The 21,229-nt window shown below is 35.6% G+C and overlaps 3 protein-coding genes across 3 annotated transcripts; all 3 read right to left on the bottom strand.

The window, feature by feature from the left end:
* Positions 1-1,374: 1,374 nt before the first annotated feature.
* LOC132175594 (uncharacterized) lies at positions 1,375-4,885 on the bottom strand. The gene is made up of 5 exons (XM_059587575.2): positions 4,795-4,885; positions 3,989-4,413; positions 3,060-3,255; positions 2,201-2,332; positions 1,375-1,731 (listed from the first exon to the last, which is right to left on the bottom strand). The coding sequence occupies exons 2-5, from the start codon at positions 4,303-4,305 to the stop codon at positions 1,609-1,611; spliced, it is 768 nt and encodes a 255-aa protein (XP_059443558.2). The 5' UTR covers positions 4,306-4,413; positions 4,795-4,885; the 3' UTR covers positions 1,375-1,608.
* Positions 4,886-5,843: 958 nt separating this feature from the next.
* On the bottom strand, positions 5,844-10,052 carry LOC132175838 (protein IWS1 homolog 1-like; the record flags this gene model as incomplete). Its single annotated transcript, XM_059587904.2, has 10 exons — positions 5,844-6,243; positions 6,479-6,632; positions 6,719-6,784; positions 6,885-6,976; positions 7,432-7,509; positions 7,602-7,664; positions 7,788-7,917; positions 8,011-8,231; positions 8,357-8,476; positions 9,552-10,052. Coding segments are annotated over 10 exons (1,524 nt in total), but the record flags the coding sequence as incomplete, so codon positions are not given.
* A 5,330-nt stretch (positions 10,053-15,382) lies between these two features.
* Positions 15,383-19,548, bottom strand: LOC132174751 (protein IWS1 homolog 1). Its single transcript, XM_059586412.2, has 11 exons — positions 19,446-19,548; positions 18,871-19,351; positions 18,013-18,132; positions 17,668-17,888; positions 17,445-17,574; positions 17,282-17,344; positions 17,112-17,189; positions 16,544-16,635; positions 16,378-16,443; positions 16,117-16,270; positions 15,383-15,852 (listed from the first exon to the last, which is right to left on the bottom strand). The coding sequence occupies exons 1-11, from the start codon at positions 19,463-19,465 to the stop codon at positions 15,754-15,756; spliced, it is 1,524 nt and encodes a 507-aa protein (XP_059442395.1). The 5' UTR covers positions 19,466-19,548; the 3' UTR covers positions 15,383-15,753.
* Positions 19,549-21,229: the final 1,681 nt, after the last annotated feature.

The following is a 21,229-nucleotide window of genomic DNA, read 5'->3' as shown; positions in this document are numbered from 1 at the left end:
TTTTGTTTCTTTTTTTGTTCTTTTTATTTATTTTTTTATGTTTTTTTTTTTAGGTTTAGTTTTCTTTTTAAGTTTAAAATAAAATAAAAAATAATAATATGAGTGTTTTTAGAAAATTTATTTTATTCTTGTGTGTATGAGATTAATCATTTCCATGGGAATAATATTCTCAGGAATAGACTCATACCAAACAAGAGAATAATTATATTATAGGAATAATTATTCTATTTCATGGGTCTATTTTGCAAACTAAACGGACCCTAAGACTTGTTCTCTAGGTTAACATTTATAGGGTTAAGCATAGCATTCCTATTTATATAGAGGTTACTCAGGTTAGTGTAATGAAAGTCCACACCCTTGGCCAAATGATATTCATTGAATAGACTCCCTTTTTTTCCTTCTCCCGCATTGATTAGAAAAAAAAGAAAAAAACAAGAGATAGGAAGATGGAAATCAGTTTTTAAATTTATTAACAATAAGGTAAGCGATTTGCTATTTGTTCTTTAAGCTATGTTGATTATTTTTAAAAATTTCTAATTAATGCTTAGCTAGAAGTTGCCGCTACATGTGATGTGGATGAGTTGCCTATCGGATTCTAACAATTTTCTTTTTTTCTTTTTAATTAATTTTAAACACTTTACATATGCTAATATGAGAGAAGTAGGAAGAAACTGTTTGGCTTTTTGTGTTCAACAAATTTAGTATCAAAATATATTTGACGTAGGATTTAAACGGAGTAGAGTTGACATATTTTGGAGATGAAATCAAAAAGTTGGTGATTGGTTCAAATTAAACCAATTTGGCTCGAATAAGAATGGGTGCTAAGTTCCATAATACTTTGTAGTTTCAATCGTCTTTCCAATCGAATGGAGGACTAAAAGCACTTCTGGAGAACCCCGTTCAAAAGTAGCTCGAATGAGAGAGCCCAAAGAAGTCCAATAGAAGCCTATTTGACCGTTGTTCCTTATTGAACCCTAAATGTGGCGGCTGATAATATTTTTTAGCAGTCAACTTAGTTTAAAACTCCAATTTTCTCCCCATCTATATAAGTCTCCTAAACCACGACTTTCGAAGCTTTTTTTTTTTTTTTTGATTGTTTTGGAGAGGTTGCTAAACACCTTTTGAGTCTAAACAAATTAAAAGCTTATGTTTCTTTCATCATTTCCATTCAAACCTACAACCACAGTGAAGAAGTCTAGCACATTTAAACCACTTTTGGGCCCATGATCTAAGCACACATGCAACTAATCAAACACCAAAGAAAAAATCAAATTAAGCTGCGCCAGACTTTTAATACCTATTCACAAGTGCACAAGGCTCTTTTAATTACTAATCACCATCAATCGGCAGTGGCAAGTAATGGCAACAACAAAATAAAAGTTTACACCATCACTGAAATTTCATTATGAAAACTTTCAGTAGGAGGAGGAGGCCTAGAGGGGTTTTAATTTTTAAGGCTTTAATTGAAATTTGAATTAATCATAAAAAGATCAATTAGCCTACCAGGCAGCAGACAAAACAAAAACCACCCAGTGGCTGGTGTGACAGTGAATATATCCCACCACAAGTTCATTAGCCACAACACCCTCTTACATACGAAACCATGTCTCATGCCCTTTGACTATAAGAATTTTCAAGGGTTGGGACCCCCGGTCCATATATCAAACTGCACCGCTCGTTAAACGAACCTACAAGTCGAGAAACAACCTCCTTGAAGAACATGGATGCAACCTGACAATCACCAAGTCATTGCCACAGTTAGAATGCTTCTTCCCTCTCTTCATAATCTTCTAGATAGCCAATCAGACAGGTAGGGCCAAGAAAATGGGGAAAATAATAGCAACTATAGAATCATACAATCAAACTAGAATTATAGCAAAGAGGAAAAACATTTCAGCGACTACAAGGCAGACAAGTCAAGCAATTATGGAATTCATCTCAGAGTGATCACAAGCCTCAATGTCATTAGCTACGAGTAACATGCATACCACATAAGCCAATTTCAAGCCCCAAAACCCCCACCCCCCAAAAAAAAAAAAAAAAAAAAAAACCTAGAAAGAAAAGAAGGTGGTTCTAGCTACAGGTTTCACCTCAATGATATTATATTCCCCGAAGAAGCCAATTTCCAAAGTCCTCAATAAGCATAATATTACTAAGTTAAAGGATGCAATATTAAAGAATGGACTAAAGGAAGATTCACCTGTCGATAAAGTGGTGACTGGAACTTAAAATCCACAAAAAAATAAAGCTCACAACTCCCTGGAACTGGTCCTGGATTGAACTCCCATATGTTTATCAAGTGATCAAACAGGGCACTATCCTTTGCAGTAGTCTGAATACAAAACAGAATAAATAATAAATTCATCAATGGAATCACAAAAGAGCCATATGAAAGTCAAAACCAATTTTCATGACCAAGGATGTAAAGAACCAAATCATGGTAAACACCCACTTAAACAAATGCAAATGTAGAGAACTAACCTATGTATATTAAACACTCCAACACACCACATCAAGCCTCACAGACGTTCAAGTAGTAAGCAGGTTATAACACCTAAAAATATAAAGACAGGCAATGGATGCACAAGAGGCTCATGATCAAGCACATGAAATTCGCATGCCAAGTTGCTGCTCAACTCGATTTGTGTTGACTTGGAATATTGTGCTTTTTCTTTCAGCTCCACAAAAATCATATGTTTCCGAAAGCCAGCAAGCCATAAGTTAATAAAGTAGTTCTCCTCGCATTTCATTCAAATTTGTAATTGATTCAATGCTCAACACAACACCAAAATCTGATTCAAATCTCCCTCAAGTCAACCTAGGATTAATACTCACACTCATTAAAAATCATTTTGTATATCCCCATATGTTTCCCCCACTCATGCTCATGCACATTATACAATAGAAAACTCTACGGGTCTTATATTCTCTTTTACTAACATTCAGATCATACAAAAGCTATAATAATTAGTATGCCGCAATCAATTTTCCATCAAAAGAGAAGGGCCAAGACTACTAAAATTAAACCACCATCTAAAAACTGAAAGGGAGTTGGTTACCTTTACAGACTTTGGCCTGTTCAATTCTACGTGGGAAGTGTAACTCTCAACAAGAAATTTGAAACCAATCTCCAGCTCAGCATCAAAAGATCCATCAGGATAATGTTTACGTATCTCAGACCGCTGACACCAGGGGACAAAACCGTGATATAAGTCAACAGCAGCAACAACATTAAACAACTGCTCTGGAGAATACCTAATAAACAATAAATTTGTCAGCCGAAGTTGCTATAATTAGAAATCAAAAGGGTCCAAATGACGATATAATGCAACCACAATACATCATATTAAATAAATAAGTTTGTCAGAAGAAAAATTAGCTCATGAGCCAGCCAATCTCTAATATTCACCCCATGGAACTGTAACTTATAAAGGAAGCTTTAGAAGTAGAAATAAGTATGGTTAATCATATTTTACCCACATCTCAACTTATGGTTTTAAAAGTCGTACTTTACCCACTAAGATCATCCTTTAATATATCTTTTAAGCCCCCCAGTATCAAAATTTATGTGTCATGTACCTCAAAAAGAAAATCCAAAAAAAAAAGAACCACTACCTCATTGTAATCTGAAAACTTTAAACTCGTGAACTAATAGGAAATACACTTGCACCTTAGATAGCTAAAGTAAAACTTTTTGAATCACAAGTTGGAAACTCGAACTAGACCTAAACACAAGTGAGTAATGTGTAATTTCCCCACGAAATAACTATAGTGAGCTTTGGCTTGAGATCAAGAGTTGATATCATATCAGCGATTATGCATTCCAACAAACAAAAGAATTACTTGATAGGAAAAAAAATACTTGATAGACCATGATTAACCAAGAAACTACATTTTTTACACATCCCAAAGAAAACGAGAAAGCAATAACTAAATATACGCTAATGCATTAAAATGTGATTCCCACAGCAAGGCTTTAAAAAATTACCCCAAGACGCGCCTCTCCTCGTAAACTTTCGACAGAACACCGCCCTCTTCACCATCTCCACAACCCAGAAACCGCCTTTTTTGAACAGTGTGACTATCATTAGACAAACTCCGCCACGAAAATTTAAGATCATTAAGGCCATTGGCCGAATTACAGACTGACGGGGTATCGATACCCGTGATGCTACTAATGCATTGAATCTGATCAAATTTCTGCAACCGCCAACTGTTCTTGAGGGACCTAATAGAATGTCTGGAACCATTTTTCCGGAACATAAAGGATCCAAGTGCTTTTGAGGTTGACATGAACGGTGGCATCGTAAATTCTGCCAATTGGGAACCCTATCTTAAAGGTACAAGGTCAGTTTGGGGGAAATCCGACACCCCTGAATTGAATAATCCCAAGATCTTTGGAAGTCCAGGAAGCTGCGAAATTTTGATAAATGAAACAATTTCTTCTTATTGGCATACAATATAAAATGATGTTTAAGAAGATACATACACAACGATTAATCCAGCGGTGTAATAATTGAAAATCAAACTAAAATATACAAAACAAAAACCAATGGTTTCAAATGCTGGCATTTGATTCCGTCTGAGCTCTAAATTAACCTAACTTAACCCAAAAAAGAAAAAAAAAAAAAAACCTGAGCTTCATAACTAAACCAGATGATAATAGCTCAAATAAAACGATTAAACCCTAGAATTGAATGAAAATGAAAGACTTAACAATAATTTTTCCCAATAAGATGTAAATGTGCGTAGAATCACAAAAAATGAACGATTCGAAGTGGAAAGGGATCGTACCTGGATGTCTGAGAACTGTAGAGAGAGAGGGGATGTGATTCTGGGCGGGTTGAGGTGGAGTGGGTTGAAAAAAAAGCTCATATAAAAATTCAAATTGGTTATCCTATTTTAATTTAATTTCAAATATTACCTCAATTTTTAATTTTTATAATTAATTATGTAAAAAAATTTCAAGCTTTTTTTTTTTTTAATTAATTTTATATTTTTTCTCAAAAAATTTCACCATCCAACACTACTCCCTCGTACTTCCAAAATAAATAAATTACTCGGAATAAATAAAATATTAGCTTCATTGCATGCACTCTGTACATATTAAAAACTTTACTTTTCTTAATTTACAAAATCCTTTGAGCCTAGTTTTCCAAATAATATGAATCAACAAAAAATTATCGAATTCAAATTAAAAATTTAAATGGTTTAATTAAATAGATTGGATTAAAAATAGAGTTAACTACTTTAGATTGGTAATTTTTTATTTATTTTTTTTTTTTTTTAAAAGCACATTATGTTATCTATTGATGCAATAGTTAACGAGTAATGTTAGGTACCATCTTTTTATCCTTATAAAATTCTCTTAAAGCTTATGTGGTTTTCAAAATCACCATTGCATCAAAATTCAAATATGATTCATCAAAAATTTAATGGTAATTTTAAAAGACACATCAACTTTAAGAGGATTTTAGAAAAATAAAAAGATAGTACATAACATTACTCTTCTGATTAATGATGTGTCACAAATAGAGAATCAGTTGATATCTAAGTGAGTTCTTTTTTTTTTTTTTTTGGCTTTAATTTTTCAGACTTCTAAGAACTAATTTACTGACAAAATGATCATCATAATAAAGAAAACAAATTATGTTAACCGGTAACATTCATGCCTGGAATCCTTCCTGAGGTGCAAATTGGTCTTTTTTAGGAACAAGTGCCCTACTCACAGGATAGCATGTCCGATTCATTATTATATTAACCACATCAATGGTGCATCGGTTACAAATCTTGTTCACAAATGATAACATGTTTTTTCCCTTGGATGGAAAAGAAATATATTATATATAAATTGTTCAAGGTAAACATTGCAGTCTAGCAGTTAGCACGCAAAAGTCTCACTGCTTGTTTTTACAAAATACAATGAGCACGAGCATGTCAGGCTGCACTCTTTGCCAATCAAATATACACCAATAAACTGGATGGGATCCCTCCCATTGGGCTGGGCTTTGAATCCAAGACGAAAACAGAGAGACCTTAGGCATTTGAACAAGCTGTTGCTAGTTAAACCTCCTTCCCAAGGTTCTTTGTGGCTTGTTCTACGCCCATGACAACCTTCACAAGCAAATGAAGTGAATTCTGACATTACAAATATTTGACCATGCCACGACCCTGCGCACTAAGCTTTGTGGCTTGAAGCTGCTTCTTTTTTGAGGCCTTCAACTGCCGCAACTTCTTATTTATCTGTTACAACATTGATTGGTTGAGCATTGAGATTAATAAATAAATGTGATTTCCCCTAAAGCTTTGAAACACTATTGTTTCTTCCAGATAGGATAAATGAACAAAAGCAACTCAGTATGCATCCAAATTGGAGTGAATCATATTTATAACTATACTCAAACTGACTTAAAAGTAATTGTCTTAGTGTATTTTCACTTATTTTTAATATCTAACTTTTCACCAAAAGAAAACAAACCTTCAAACGACGCTGATCTTTTACAACTTGTTTCGCGCGGGCTCTTATTTCATCTGGATTAATCTTAGATTGTGGGCGCACCAAGAAATCTAATGCTGTTGCGTCCGGCCTTGTAACATGCTGCCTGGATGATAATTGGCTAGACTTGCGATCCCTGCATTATAGTAAAAACTTAACGGAAAAGGTTCACCGAAAATAAACGAGCCCAGGAGCAAGCATGAATCTGTTATCACAACTTACCGTGAAAATTCATCCAAATCAAGATCATCATCTTTGGATTCCATCCTAGCAGCTTTATTCGCTGGCCTACCAAAAGTTGAAAAAAAAAAAAAAAAAAAATCAAATAATACACAAAGTTTGGCAGCAATGATTTGGACAGATATGCAGAACACGTCACAAGCAATACTTTTTAACAGATGGCCTTCGGTAGGGAAGGCTCTCGTCATCAGCGTTTCTCATGTCCTCAAACCTTGTACTTTTGTTAAATATCAGTCGACTCTGCAATCAAAAGTTCACAATGACCAAAAAATATTTCAGTACCACTAAATTTAATAGGAAACCCCACGTACAGATCTTTGAGTATCGTTCCAGAAAGAAAAGAAAATGGCTACAAGTAAAAATACTGTGCAAGTCAAACAAAAATGCGGCCACTGACCAAAGACTTAAGAATCAGTATTTTGCAATAGAAACAGGAACACTTGCAAACAACCAATTGTGTAATCATAGCACAGAAAAAATGAAACTGTTTGATCGTTTCAAGTGAAACGTTATCATGATGAAAGGGAAATGTATGACCACGGCATGATTCTTGAACAGAGAAGAAGAAGCATATCCACCATCAATTTCCACCTTTAATACTACCATTTTCAACCAAATGAGTTCCCACCGCTTTCCCATAGATAACAAAAGTACAGGCAGTACAAGAATCTTATATACGTATGAAGAGTCATTACCCATTTATCAAACAAATCCTTCGCAAGTTTTCTGTTGGATGTGGTTTCCTCATCAGATTTTGACAAAAACATAATGACCTGCCCAACAAAATAGCAAATCTGTCAAACTTATTCCTTCTATATCAAAGCTGCAAAAATTATGGATTGATTCTCACAAGGCTATTACTTACCTTTCCAATACCACTCTTCTTGAGTTGGTCTTTTCTATCATACATCTCTAGATCAATGGGCAACTGCACAATAGAAGCAGAGCATTTCAAGAGCCATATATAGTCCATAAAAAACTACTACTATAGTCCATAAAAACCTACTACTATATATCATAGATTAACATATGCAGGGAACTTTGACTATACATCAGTCAAAATCTTCAATATTTCTGAACGGATATTCTTGTTTGGTAAGCTTCCATCTGGAAGAGGTTCCAACCAATTCTTCAATAAATTTAGAACTCCGTGATCTAGAAACTCTAGTTGGAGCTGCTTCCTGCACCAAGAGGAGTTGACCCAAAGAATATAAGAATTATGAATGCTATGCAAAGACAAGAATGCCCATAAAAACTTATGGCAGACAACTTACTTTGAAAGGACCTCTGTCAGAAGAGGCAGTTTTTTGAGTTTATTAACAGCAGGCTTCCCCTGTCTATTAAGGTCTGCATCCTCTTCTGCTGTGACCTCAAGCTCGGCCATGACATTCTCAATTAGCAATGCTATTTCTGCCGGGTTTCTCTCATTCTTCTTTTTTTTCTTACCCGACTTGAAGAGCTGGTTAATTTCTTCATCTTCGCCACGCTCCTCAGCCTAGAAACATCCGAATGGTAAACCAAAAATGGCATCAAGAACCATCCATACACAAAATCAAGCAATCAATAGAAGACAATAGCATTACATTATCAGCACTATAGTGAAAAGATAAAAATATTAACCTGAGGAGCTTCACCAGGAGACTGTGGCTCACCGCCATTTCCATTCCCAACAGTAGGATCCACACCACTGTCATCTATGAAGTTATCATCGTCCATAGTCCTGACACCCTCATGATCATCCTAATCCATTCAAGAGAGGGAACAAATTAGAAAACTTAAACTAGAAAACCAAAAGCATAAATAATAAGTCAGGTAGAATCAATGGTTTCATGGCTATCTATGATGAACCAAGTTTCAAGGCCCCAAGATTCATGAAACTACTAATGTCATAAAGTAAATTCCCTAAAGTACATAAGAAAAGGTTTGGCTTTCTATAATCTATTTATTCTATAGACAACCACGTTCAAATGTTCAGACAGACCACAAAATATATCTGAATGCGTGGAACAGCTTCACAACTAATTAATCAGATATAGCAGATTTAACCCTAAGTTCACAAGTTCACTAAATCAAATGAGTACATAAGATATGTGATAGCTCAAACACAATGAGAACATAAGATATGATACTTTAAACAGGTGTGTTCACCTAAAAACTAGCATCACTGAAAGGGAACAGAGAATGACATAAAACCCTCAAAATTCATCAAAAAGTTATCTAAGCATCAAATAATCAAGTTTTCCTTCCATAACCCATTTGTTCTTGGATAAGCAGCAGCCAGCAATTAAACGTAGCATTTTCTTTTCTAAACACAACCTCAATACCCACGTTGAATTCTTCTTTCAGGAAGATCAAATTTAATTGAAAAAAATGGGAAAAATGCAGTTTACCCTTTTAAAGTAGGTTTAAATTGCCAATTTTTTAAACTTCAGGTGGTAGATTGCCAATTTTTGAACTTTAGGGTTAAAATTGAAAAATCTAAACTGCATTTTTCCCTAATAATAGGAAAAAATGCAGTTTACCCGAAATTTTTCAATTTTAAATTCAAAGTTCAAAAATTAGCAATCTATTCCCTGAAGTTTCAAAAATTGGCAATTTAAAGCTTTCGTTTAATTTTTCCGGAATTTTTTTTTAAAAAAAAAACCTGTAATTTAATAAATTTCTGTTCATTTTGACGGAAAAATTAAACGGAAAACTTCGGGGTAAATTGCTAATTTTTAAACTTTTAAGGTTAAAATTGAAAAATCGTAAACTGCATTTTTTTTCCCCCAAAGTAATAAAACAAAAAGGGAAAGCCCAACAATTTCGATTATACCTCAGAATCGCCACCGGCAATGGTGCCCCACATCTCCTTGACCTCACTCTCTCGATCCTTACCCGAAGAAAACCCTCCTCTCTTGGAGGACCTACCATCATCGCTCTTCCCCACAGAAGAAAACCCTCTCTTCTCCCCCTTATGCCTCTTCTCCTTCTTCCCACCGCTCTTTCCCTCCTTCAACTTTTTCGAATTTCTCTCAAAATCCTCCTCGTACTCGTCCTCATCCACCAGGCTCGGAGTCACAATCTCCTTCGCCGAGACAGGATCGCCTTTCTTGATCAGCCGCTTCATGGGCTTCGCTTTCATCAACGATGCCTCCGCGTCATAAACAGGCGTCTCCGACCGCTCTCGCTGCCACTCGCCCTCATCCTCGTCGTCCTCTAAAAATCCCTGCCGCGGCTCCGGCGACTGCTCCCTATCGGACTGCACGCCGTCGTAGTCCATCAACGGCTCCCCATCCTCGTCGCGGAACCTGAAAAACGAACCAAACCCTGCAAATCAAGAGAAAGGCATGGAGGTAACCAAACCCTAAGTTTCTCACAGAGAAGGAGACGTACGAATCGTTTTCGTAACCCATCGGCGATGATGATCGTGAATTGGAGAACCCTTGCGAGAAACACATTGTTTGAACGTAGAAAAAACAAGAAACACAGAGAGAGATTGCTGTGAATAATGTGAAAGGTTGATTTCAATTGACTCGTACGCTGTATGTGTATATTTGAATTCTGTTGTATATTTATAATATAGATGTACAATTGAAGTTTAAAACTAAGAGATTAGATTACAGTTTCAAACTAGTTACATAATTTAAAGTATTGATAAGATGACGACAGTAGCTTGATTATCTTGATTCTTGAACTTCTCTTATCTTCAATATTTTGAATTCCAACAGAATCCGTTGCTGCATTTCTGGCAGATGTGGGGATCTTATCTTTCATAATCCTAACAAATTACAATTCAAACACTATCTATCTACTATGATAAAAAGAGAGTTTACGTATAATAAATACAATATGTTTGAATTTAAATATTTGAAAATTTTATTACGGCGGTGGATTATCATTATCCTTTCCGGTAGCAAAAGGAAAACTCAGAGCTGGTCTTTTTTTTTTTTTTTTTTTGAAAAGATATCCATTATCTCATTAAACGAAGACCTCTTGGTCAGAGAATACAAGATTTCGAATGAAATCTGGAAAATTTGAAAACCATATATTTTCCACATCCCTCAACGCTGCTTTTTGGGCAATTTGATGAGCAACAGTATTGGCCTCTCTCCTCACATGTTGAACACTCCAAGACACAGATTGATTGAACAGATGCTTTGCTTCCTCCACGAAATGAGACCATATCTGCCCCTACAGATGTCTCCACATTGAAGAGCTAACACAACTTCCATTGCGTCCCCTTCCACAACAATCTGTGTAAATCCAAACTTGCAGCAGAATTCAGCCAATGTCCATACCGCCAACGCCTCTGCAGTTGCTGGACCAAAAATATGGGGTCTACTTGTACACATTGCTGCAACCGACGCACCACCATGATCCCTTGCGATAATCCCCACCCCCCCATTCGTTGTGTCCCTTTATTAATGGCCCTATCCCAATTTAGCTTGATAAAACCTTCCTTCAGTTGCTGCCATCTCACACATCTGGGCATGGTATCACAAGTATTACTGAATCTTCTACTCTGTTCAGCTTTATGAAAAGCCTCCAGCTGAACTCAGAGCTGTTCTTGATTGAGCTCGGAAAACATAAAAAAGAGTATAAAATTACTTATTTAGCCATCTGATGTGTATATGTATCAAATTTGTTAGCGAGAGCCATGTGTACAGGAAAAGATCTAAAGGCTCAAAAGGTGCCACATCATCATCACCAGACATTTTTTTGTTTTTTTAGCGTTATGGTCAACAACGTTAACAAACTCTCTTCTCGCTCGGTCTGTGTCTTGGACCTAGGTTCAAGAAAATTTAATTATGTTAAAAAAAAAAAAAAAAATGAAAGTCTACATTCCCCCAAAGGGTATTCAGTTAATTGCTATAATTTCTTTTAAAAAAATTCTAGTGCCACATGTTCTCTCAATAAAAGCATAATAAAATAATAATTGATACTTAAAAAATAAATAAAAAGTAAAATAAAATAAAAAAGATGGGTGGCCAGCACCATAATGGTAATTAAGTGCATAATATAATAAGCTTTAAGGTGCTCCTAAGTATACTGAGAGTATACACAAGGCACAAAACAAAAGTTAAAAGCAAGAAAAACGAAGAAAAACCCAAAGCCCGCAAAGCAACCCAACAACCCAAAAAGAAACCCACAAACCAAAGGCCCTCAAGCTCGAAACCCACGCGAAGCTTCATAAAACTGTTAGACGACATCAAGCAATCCTTAAAGAAAACTGTAGAAGGAGTGATTGCTATCTCCGTTCAAGAACATTTCAAAACCAATATGTGGGTCTGAAATGCTTATCAATAAAAAAAAAAAAACCAGAAAGATTGCTCGACTTGCAATCGATCAGTCGGTATATGTAGCTGTGAATAATGTGAAAGGTTGATTTCAATTGAGTCGTAGGCTATATGTATATATTTGAATTCTGTTGTATGATCTATATAGATTTAAATTACAATTCAAACACTATCTATCTACAATGATAAAATAAAATAAAATAAAATAACTTATCTATAATAAATGCGTACAATATGTTTGAATTTGAATATTTGAGAATTATATATATAATTCTCAAATCTTCAAAGCCAAACTATATATATATATATATATATATATATATATATATATATATATATATATATACGGTGATAAAATGAGATCTTATCTATAATAAATAGATATGTTTGAATTTTGAATATTTGAGTGGATTATCATCATCATTATCATTATCCTTTCCAGTAGCGAAAGGAAAACTCAGAGCTGGTCTTGATCGAGCTCGGAAAACAAAAAAAATAATAAATAAATAAAATTACTTTTTTAGCCATCTGATATGTAGTTGTATCAAATTTGAAATTTGTTAGCGAGAGCCATGTGTACAAGAAAAGATCCAAAGGCTCAAAAGGAACCACATTATCAACACCAGTCTTTTTTTTTCTTTTTTTTTTAAGCGTTAAGGTCAACGACATTAACAAGACCTTGGTTCAAGAAAATTTAATTATGTTAAAAAAAAAAAAAAAAAAAAAACCAAAAAATAAAAGAAAAGTTTACATACCCCCTCAAACTACGGATCTAGATCCTCTCCGGTCCATTATGGACTAGAGGGTATCCAGTTCATAGCTAAATTTTTTTTAAAGAAATCCTAACACCACAAATATGTCACAAGTGGAATCAAGCACATAAATAGGTCGAACACACTCGTGCTGAAAAGTTCGAAAGTAGCCCAAATTCACCCTAGAGAAGGCTTTTAGTCTTGTATTCCAACTGAGAGACTGGCCTACAAATTTTCTAGTTTTCCTAGTGCTCTTAGGACTTATTTGCTCCCTATAAATAGGCCTCTAAGCTTCAAGAGAATGTGTGCTTAGTTTTAGACAAAAATTATTTCCTTGGAGGCCTGACAAGTTGAAGAGCAGAAGATCATGGCAGGAGGCCATCCCAGCACCACCATGAGCGGCTAAACCCTTTTTGTGGAATGTTGATGTAACCCTATCAAAAAACAATGGTTTGATTGTATTTAATTTCTAAATTTTTAGTTTATGCATGTTGATTGTATAAATATGAGAATTGCTATAGTTTGATTTTGTTCTTAACGTTTAATACAATTATTCTTAAATTCCAAATCAATATGAGTGAAATTCTTATCTTGTCTTCGAAAATATTTTTACTTTTACTAAATTCAAATCATTCTTATTTTCTGTGATTATGCAACGATTTTTAATTGACATATAATTAATAGGATTAGATAGGCCATACCTAGGGAAGACAGATCGTACTATACCCTAGTTTAGTCTAATTTAGTTAGACGGTCCATGCCAACGAAAGATGGGTTATGCTATTCCATTAATTGTATGAAACTTATTTAAGAATTAGATAATTTATAATTAGGGAAGACGAGTCGTACCACATCTTAGTGGTTGGTTGGACGGTCCGTACCAACCGAAGATAGATTATCCTAATTCTTTAATAAGATATTTTCTTGTTTGTTTATAGCATGTATATAATGAATTTCTTAGATTAAATATAGTTAACCATTGATGTGCGGATAGTGGTGAAGTCAATACCCTACGCTATCTCTCTCATAGTTCACATTCTCTTATGCGTTTATTTTTATGCACTTAAATTTACACAAATCAAATCAATCTCATTTACATTAAGTTAATTTTAATTCTCATAAATTTGATAACAAAACCCCTGCAATCATTGAAGTTCGAAACCCTTAATATAGCCTTATCCTACGAAATTTGTCTTATTGCGAGTGGTAAATTTTATAATTGATATTTTTGCTTTAAAAATACCACACCAGATGCAACATTAAAGAATGGACTAAACGAAGATTCACCTGTTGATAAAAATCCACAAAACAAATAAAGCTCACAACTCCCTGGAACTGGTCCCGGATTGAACTCCCATATGTTTATCAAGCGGTCAAACAGGGCACTATCCTTTGCAGTTGTCTGAATACAAAACAGAATAAATAATAAATTCATCAATGGAACCACAAAAGAACCATATGAAAGTCAAAACCAGTTTTCATGACCAAGGATGTAAAGAACCAAATCATGGTAAACACCCACTTAAACAAATGCAAATATAGAGAACTAACCTACGTATATTTAACACTCCAACACAGCACCTCAAGCCTCACAGACATTCAAGTAGTAAGCAGGTTGTAACAACTAAAAATTTAAAGTAGTAAGCAGGTTAGAAGTAGAAATAAGTAAGCTTAATCATATTTTACCCACATCTCAACTTAAGGTTTTAAAAGTCGTACTTTACTCACTAAGATCATCCATTAATATATCTTTTAAGGCCCCGTGTCAAAATATTTATGTGTTATGTACATCAAAAAGAAAATCCAAAAAACACAGAACCACTACCTCATCGTAATCTGAATACTTTAATTAAACTCGTGAACTAAAAGGACTTTGCACATTCTGATCAAATTTCTGATGCTACTAATGCATTGAATCTGATCAAATTTCTGCAACCGCCAACTGTTCTTAAGGGACCTAATAGAATGTCTGAAACCATTTTTTCGGAACATGAAGGACCCAAGTGCCTTCGAGGTTGACATGAACGGTGGCATCATAAATTCTGCCAATTGGGAACCCTATCTTAAAGGTACAATGTCAGTTTGGAGAAAATCCGACACCCCTGAATTGAATAATCCCAAGATCTTTGGAAGTCCTGGAAGCTGCGAAATTTTGATAAATGAAACAATTTCTTCTTATTGGCATACAATATAAAATGATTTTTAAGAAGATATATACACAACGATTAATCCAGCGGTGTAAGAATTGAAAATCAAACTGGTTTCAAATGTAGGAATTTGATTCTGTCTGAGCTCTAAATTAACCTAATTTAACCCACCACCCCCCCCCCCCCCCCCCCCCAAAGAAAAAAAACCCTGAGCTTCATATCTAAACCAGATGATAATAGCCCAAATTAAACGATTAAACCCTAGAATTAAATGAAAATGAAAGACTTAACAATTTTGCCAATAAGACGTAAATGTGGGTAGAATCACAAAAAATGGATGACTCGAAATGGAAAGGAATCGTACTTTGATGTCCCTTTCAAAAATAAAAATTAAGATTTTTCACATCATTTTAAGATGTCAGCTAAAAAAATACATCAATGGTGCATCGGTTAGAAATCTTGTTCACAAATGATAACATGTTTTTTTTCCTTGGATGGAAAAAAAATATATTATATATAAATTGTTGAAGGTAAAAATTGCAGTCTAGCAGTTAGCACACAAAAGTCTCACTGCTTAGTTTTACAAAATACACTGGGCAAGAGCATGTCAGGCTGAACTCTTTGCCAATCAAATATACACCAATAAACTGGATAGGACTTTAAATTATTCCCGCCGGACAATCCCTCCCATTGGGCTGGGCTTTGAATCCAACAGGAAAACAGAGAGACCTCAGGCATTTGAAGAAGCTGTTGCTAGTTAAACCTCCTTCCCAAGGTTCTTTGTGGCTTGTTCTACGCCCATGACAACCTTCACTAGCAAATGAAAGTGAATTCTGACATTACAAATATTTGACCATGCCACGACCCTCCACACTAAGCTTTGTGGCTTGAAGCTGCTTCTTTTTTGGGGCCTTCAACTGCTGCAACTTCTTATTCATCTGCCATAAACAAGTCACATTTAGGTTTAGAAGTTACAACATTGATTGGTTGAGCATTGAGATTAATAAATAAATGTGATTTCCCCCAAAGCTTTGAAACACTATTGTTTCTTCCAGATAGGATAATGAACAAAAGTAACTCAGTATGCATCCAAATTGGAGTGAATCATATGTATCACTATACTCAAACTGACTTAAAAGTTATTGTCTTAGTGTATTTTCACTTATTTTTAATATCTAACTTTTCACCAAAAGAAAACAAACCTTCAAACGACGCTGATCTTGTACAACTTGTTTCGCGCGGGCTCTTATTTCATCTGGATCAATCTTAGATTGTGGGCGCACCAAGAAATCTAATGGCGTTGCTTCCGGCCTTGTAGCATGCTGCCTGGATGATGATTGGCTCGACTTGCGTTCCCTGCATTATAGTAAAAACTTAACGTTTAATATGATATGGTGTTGGGAAAAGGTTCACTGAAAATAAACGAGCCCAGGAACAAGCATATATCTGTTATCACAACTTACCGTGAAAATTCATCTAAATCAAGATCACCATCTCTGGATTCCATCCCAGCAGCTTTATTCGCTGGCCTACAAAAAATTGAAAAAAAAAAAAAAAACAAATAAAATAATACACAAAGTTTGGCAGCAATGATTTGGACAAATATGCATAACACATCACAAGCAGTACTTTTTAACCGATGGCCTTCGGTAGGGAGCCCTCTCGTCATCAGCATTTCTCATTTCCTCAAACCTTGTACTTTTATTAAATATCGGTCGACTCTGCAATCAAAAGTTCACAATGACCAAAAAATATTTCAGTACCACTAAATTTAATAGGAAACCCACGTACGGATCTTTGAGGATCATTCCAAAAAGAAAAGAAAATGGCTACAAGTAAAAATACTGTACAAGTCAAACAAAAAGGCGGCCACTGACCAAAGACTTAAGAATCAGTATTTTGCAATAGAAACAGGAAAACTTGCAAACAACCAATTGTGTGATCATATACCAGTAGAGCACAGCAAAAACAAAACTGTTTGATCGTTTCAAGTGGAACGTTATCATGATTAAAGGGAAATGTATGACCACAGCATGATTCTTGAACAGAGAAGAAGCATATCCACCATCAATTTCCACCTTTAATACTACCATTTTCAACCAAATGAGTGCCCACCGCTTTCCCATAGATAACAAAAGTACAGGCAGGACAAGAATCTTATATACGTATGAAGACTTATAAACATGTGTCACATTACCCATTTATCAACCAAATCCTTTGCCAGTTTTCTGTTGGATGTGGTTTCCTCATCAGATTTGGATAAAAACATAATGACCTGCCCAACAAAATAGCAAATCAGTCAAATTTATTCCTTCTATATCGAAGTTGCAAAAATTATGAATTGATTCTCACAAGGCGATTACTAACCTTTCCAATACCACTCTTCTTCAGTTGTTCTTTTCTATCATACATCTCTAGATCGATCGGAAACTGCACAATAGAAGCAGAGCATTTTAGGAGCCATATATAGTCCATAAAAAACTACTACTATATATCATAGATTAACATATGCAGGGAACTCTGACTATACATCAGTCAAAATCTTCAAGATGGCCGCACGGATATTGATGTTTGGTAAGCTTCCATCTGGCAGAGGTTCCAGCCAATTCTTCAATAAATTTAAGACTCCATGATCTAGAAATTCTTGCTGGAGCTGCTTCCTGCACCAAGAGCAGTTGACCCAAAGAATATAAGAATTATGAATGCTATGCAAAGACAAGAATGCCCATAAAAACTGATGGCAGACAACTTACTTTGAAAGGACCTCTGTCAGAAGAGGCAGTTTTTTGAGTTTATTAACAGCAGGCTTCCCCTGTCTATTAAGGTCTGCATCCTCTTCTGCTGTGACCTCAAGCTCGGCCATGACGTTCTCAACTAGCAATGCTATTTCTGCTGGGTTTCTCTCATTCTTCTTTTTTTTCTTACCCGACTTGAAGAGCTGGTCAATTTCATCATCTTCGTCACCCTCCTCAGCCTAGAAACATCCAAATGATAAACCAAAAATGGCATCAAGAACCATCCATACACAAAATCAAGCAATCAATAGAAAACAATAGCATTACATTATCAGCACTATAGAGAAAAGATAAAGTATTAACCTGAGGAGCTTCACCAGGAGAATGTGGCTCATCGGCATTTCCATACCCAACAGCAGGATCCACACCAGTGTCATCTATGAAGTTATCATCGTCCATAGTCCTGACACCCTCATGATCATCCTAATTCATTCAAGAGAGGGAACAAATTAGAAAATTTTAACTAGAAAACCAAAAACATAGATAATAAGTGATGTAGAATCAATGGTTTCATGGCTATCTATGATGAACCAAGTTTTAAGGCCCCAAGATTCATGAAACTACTGAAGTCATAAAGTAAATTTCCTAAAGTACATAAGAAAAGGTTTGGCTTTCTATAATCTATCATAAAGTAAATTTCCTAAAGTACATAAGAAAATGTTTGGCTTTCTATAATCTATTTATTCTATGGACAACCAGGCTCAAATGTTCAGACAGACCACAAAATATATCTGAATGCGAGGAACACCTTCACAACTAATCAGATATAGCAGATTTAACCCCCAAGTTCACAAGTTCACTAAATCAAATGAGTACATAAGATATGTGATAGCTCAAACACAATGAGAACATAAGATATGATACTTTAAACAGGTGTGTTCACCTAAAAACTAGCATCACTGAAAGGGAACAGAGAATGACATAAAACCCTCACAATTCATCAAAAAGTTATCTAAGCATCAAATAATCAAGTTTTCCTTCCGTAACCAGTTGTTCTTGGATAAGCAGCCAGCAATTAAACGCAGCATTTTCTTTTGTAAACACAACCTCAATACCCACGTCGAATTCATCAGAAATCGGAGCTTCTTTGTTCAAGAACAACAAATTTAATTGAAAAAAAGTAATAAAACAAAAAGGAAAGCCCAACAATTTTGATTATACCTCAGAATCGCCACCGGCAATGGTGTCCCACATCTCCTTGACCTCACCATCTCGATCCTTCCCAGAAGAAAACCCTCCTCTCTTGGAGGACCTACCATAATCGCTCTTCCCCACAGAAGAAAACCCTCTCTTCTCCCCCTTATGCCTCTTCTCCTTCTTCCCACCGCTCTTACCCTCCTTCCACTTCTTCGAATTTCTCTCAAAATCCTCCTCGTCCTCGTCCTCGTCCTCATCCACCAGGCTCGGAGTCACAATCTCCTTCGCCGAGACAGGATCGCCCTTCTTGATCAGCCGCTTCCTGGGCTTCGCTTTCATCGACGATGCCTCCGCGTCATAAACAGGCGTCTCCGACCGCTCTCGCTGCCACTCGCCCTCATCCTCGTCGTCCTCCAAAAATCCCTGCCGCGGCTCTGGCGACTGCTCCCTATCGGACTGTACGCCGTCGTAGTCCATCAACGGCTCCCCATCCTCGTCGCGGAACCTGAAAAACAAATCAAACCCTGCAAATCAAGAGCGTGAAAAGAGAAATGCATGGAGGTAACCAAACCCTAATTTTCCGAAACCCGGAGACGTACGGATCGTTTTCGAAACCCATCGGCGATTGTTTGTACGTTGAAGAAAAAAAATATGAAACACAGATCGAGAGATTTGCTCGACTTGCAAGTTGCAATCGATATATCGGTGTATATGTAGCTGGTCTTGAGTTCGGAAGGGTAAAAAGAAAGTAAAAAATTACTTATTTAGCCCTCTCATCTAAAGATATATCGAATTTGTTAGTGAGAGCCATGTGTACAAGAAAAAGATCTAAAGGCTCAAAAGATGCCACATCATCATCACCAGACATCGTTTTTTTTTTTTTTGTTCCTTTTTTTCCTCCGTGTCTTGGACCATGTTTCATCCAATGAACGTATAAAATTGAAAAAAACTTATTGCAACATGTGTCCTTTGTAATTATTTTAATATATAAAATAAAACAAATTGAAGGGCATGGTTCATGTATAAAATAAAATAAAAATCCCATCCGGTAAAACCCTAAGCCCTAAAACTAGGGCTAGCAACAGGTACCTGCTATGACCTGTTTACGACCCATTTATCTTTTGCATATTTTTTTATAATAAGGTTCATCTAAACATCATAAAGAATAGTTACATGCATAGAATAAACAGATATCTGTTTATTTGCCAGGTATCTGTTTTGCCAACCCAACCATGAGTATTCAATCCTCAAGCTTATTAATTCTAGGCAGGTTTCCAAATATATCATCCATCAGCTTCCTATGGCTATGTCTATCACATATCACAATCCAGAGGTTTATAATGAGTTCTCAGTCAATAATTACTTCAATTCAAGAAATCTAATATAAGCTTCCAAGTTTTTCAAACAGAATGTATAAAAATTTCTTATTCAAACTTCTATTTGCAGAATTTAGATATTTAATGGAACTCCTAAAATGAAAATTCCTCTCAAACTTTACAAGAGGAGAGCATTTTATGTGAAATGAGAACTGATGAAAATTCCTCTCAATCTCAAGTATTCAGCCTCCAAGAAATTTAACTATGTTAAACAAAACCAAAAAACACAAAAAACAAATAACTGTTCTTATCACTTCCTAGACATAAAAAAACCAATTGAAATTCCAATCTTATAGTTTATCATAAACTCTGCACCCTTCAGCAAAACATGTTGCAAACATATTCTCACCTTAAACACAACGAGTTTCATTAAGAAACAGAGGATATAAATGAACTGAACCTCTATCTGCTCTGCCACCAACTGCACCAAGGAGATTGCTGTCTCATTGGTTATCTTATCAATATGGCCAAGAAGAAGCTCTAAATCATAAAACCACTTTAAACTTATTGTGTCAGACAAGACTTTAACAGTTAAGATCTTGGATTATCAAACAACACATTCCAGTCAGATTTATAACCTTTCAAAAATTAATCTAGATCCACCTGATTTAGGGACTGGATCAAAGAGTGTGTAGGACTGATCCATTAATATACAATTCAAATATATAATGCAAGTATTGTGGAACAAAAGTATAAAGAAGACCTCTTCCCTGTTTTCTTCTTCTTCAAAGAAAACTGAACGTTCAACTTGCCCTCACACCACAGATCATGTCAAAATCTAACCATGCCACCATTTCCCACCTCGAACCTAGTATGGCTTGAAAACATTCTCCAACCTTTCCTAATATTCTTTCATAACCCCACCCCATACGACCCAAAAGGCTCATTAGAACACTACCCCCACCCCCACGAATTACCAAATTTAGAGTCTACCACAACTCTCCATCAAGACTCTCTCATGCACATAATGCCATAGCCATTTTCTCAAAAGAGTATGATTGAACTAC

Source organism: Corylus avellana, chromosome 3 (genome assembly GCF_965113065.1).
Source record: "Corylus avellana chromosome 3, dhCorAvel1.hap1.2, whole genome shotgun sequence".
NCBI classification, from domain to species: Eukaryota; Viridiplantae; Streptophyta; class Magnoliopsida; order Fagales; family Betulaceae; genus Corylus; species Corylus avellana.
The sequence above is the reverse complement of the archived record's forward strand: the minus strand, read 5'-3'. Positions and strand labels throughout refer to the sequence as shown.

Bases quoted from the DNA above. Each gene is read 5' to 3' on its own strand.
- LOC132175594 (XM_059587575.2), bottom strand. From the start codon at position 4,305: ATGCCACCGTTCATGTCAACCTCAAAAGCACTTGGATCCTTTATGTTC. The intron at 3,256-3,988 runs GTAATTTTTTAA...ATTGTTTATTAG, and splicing joins GAGGAGAGGCGCGTCTTGGG to GTATTCTCCAGAGCAGTTGT. The intron at 2,333-3,059 runs GTAACCAACTCC...TTTTGTATTCAG, and splicing joins ACAGGCCAAAGTCTGTAAAG to ACTACTGCAAAGGATAGTGC.
- LOC132174751 (XM_059586412.2), bottom strand. From the start codon at position 19,465: ATGGGTTTCGAAAACGATCC. The intron at 17,345-17,444 runs GTATAGTCAGAG...TCTATTGTGCAG, and splicing joins TCTTGAAGATTTTGACTGAT to TTTCCGATCGATCTAGAGAT. The intron at 17,190-17,281 runs GTTAGTAATCGC...TTTGTTGGGCAG, and splicing joins AGAAGAGTGGTATTGGAAAG to GTCATTATGTTTTTATCCAA.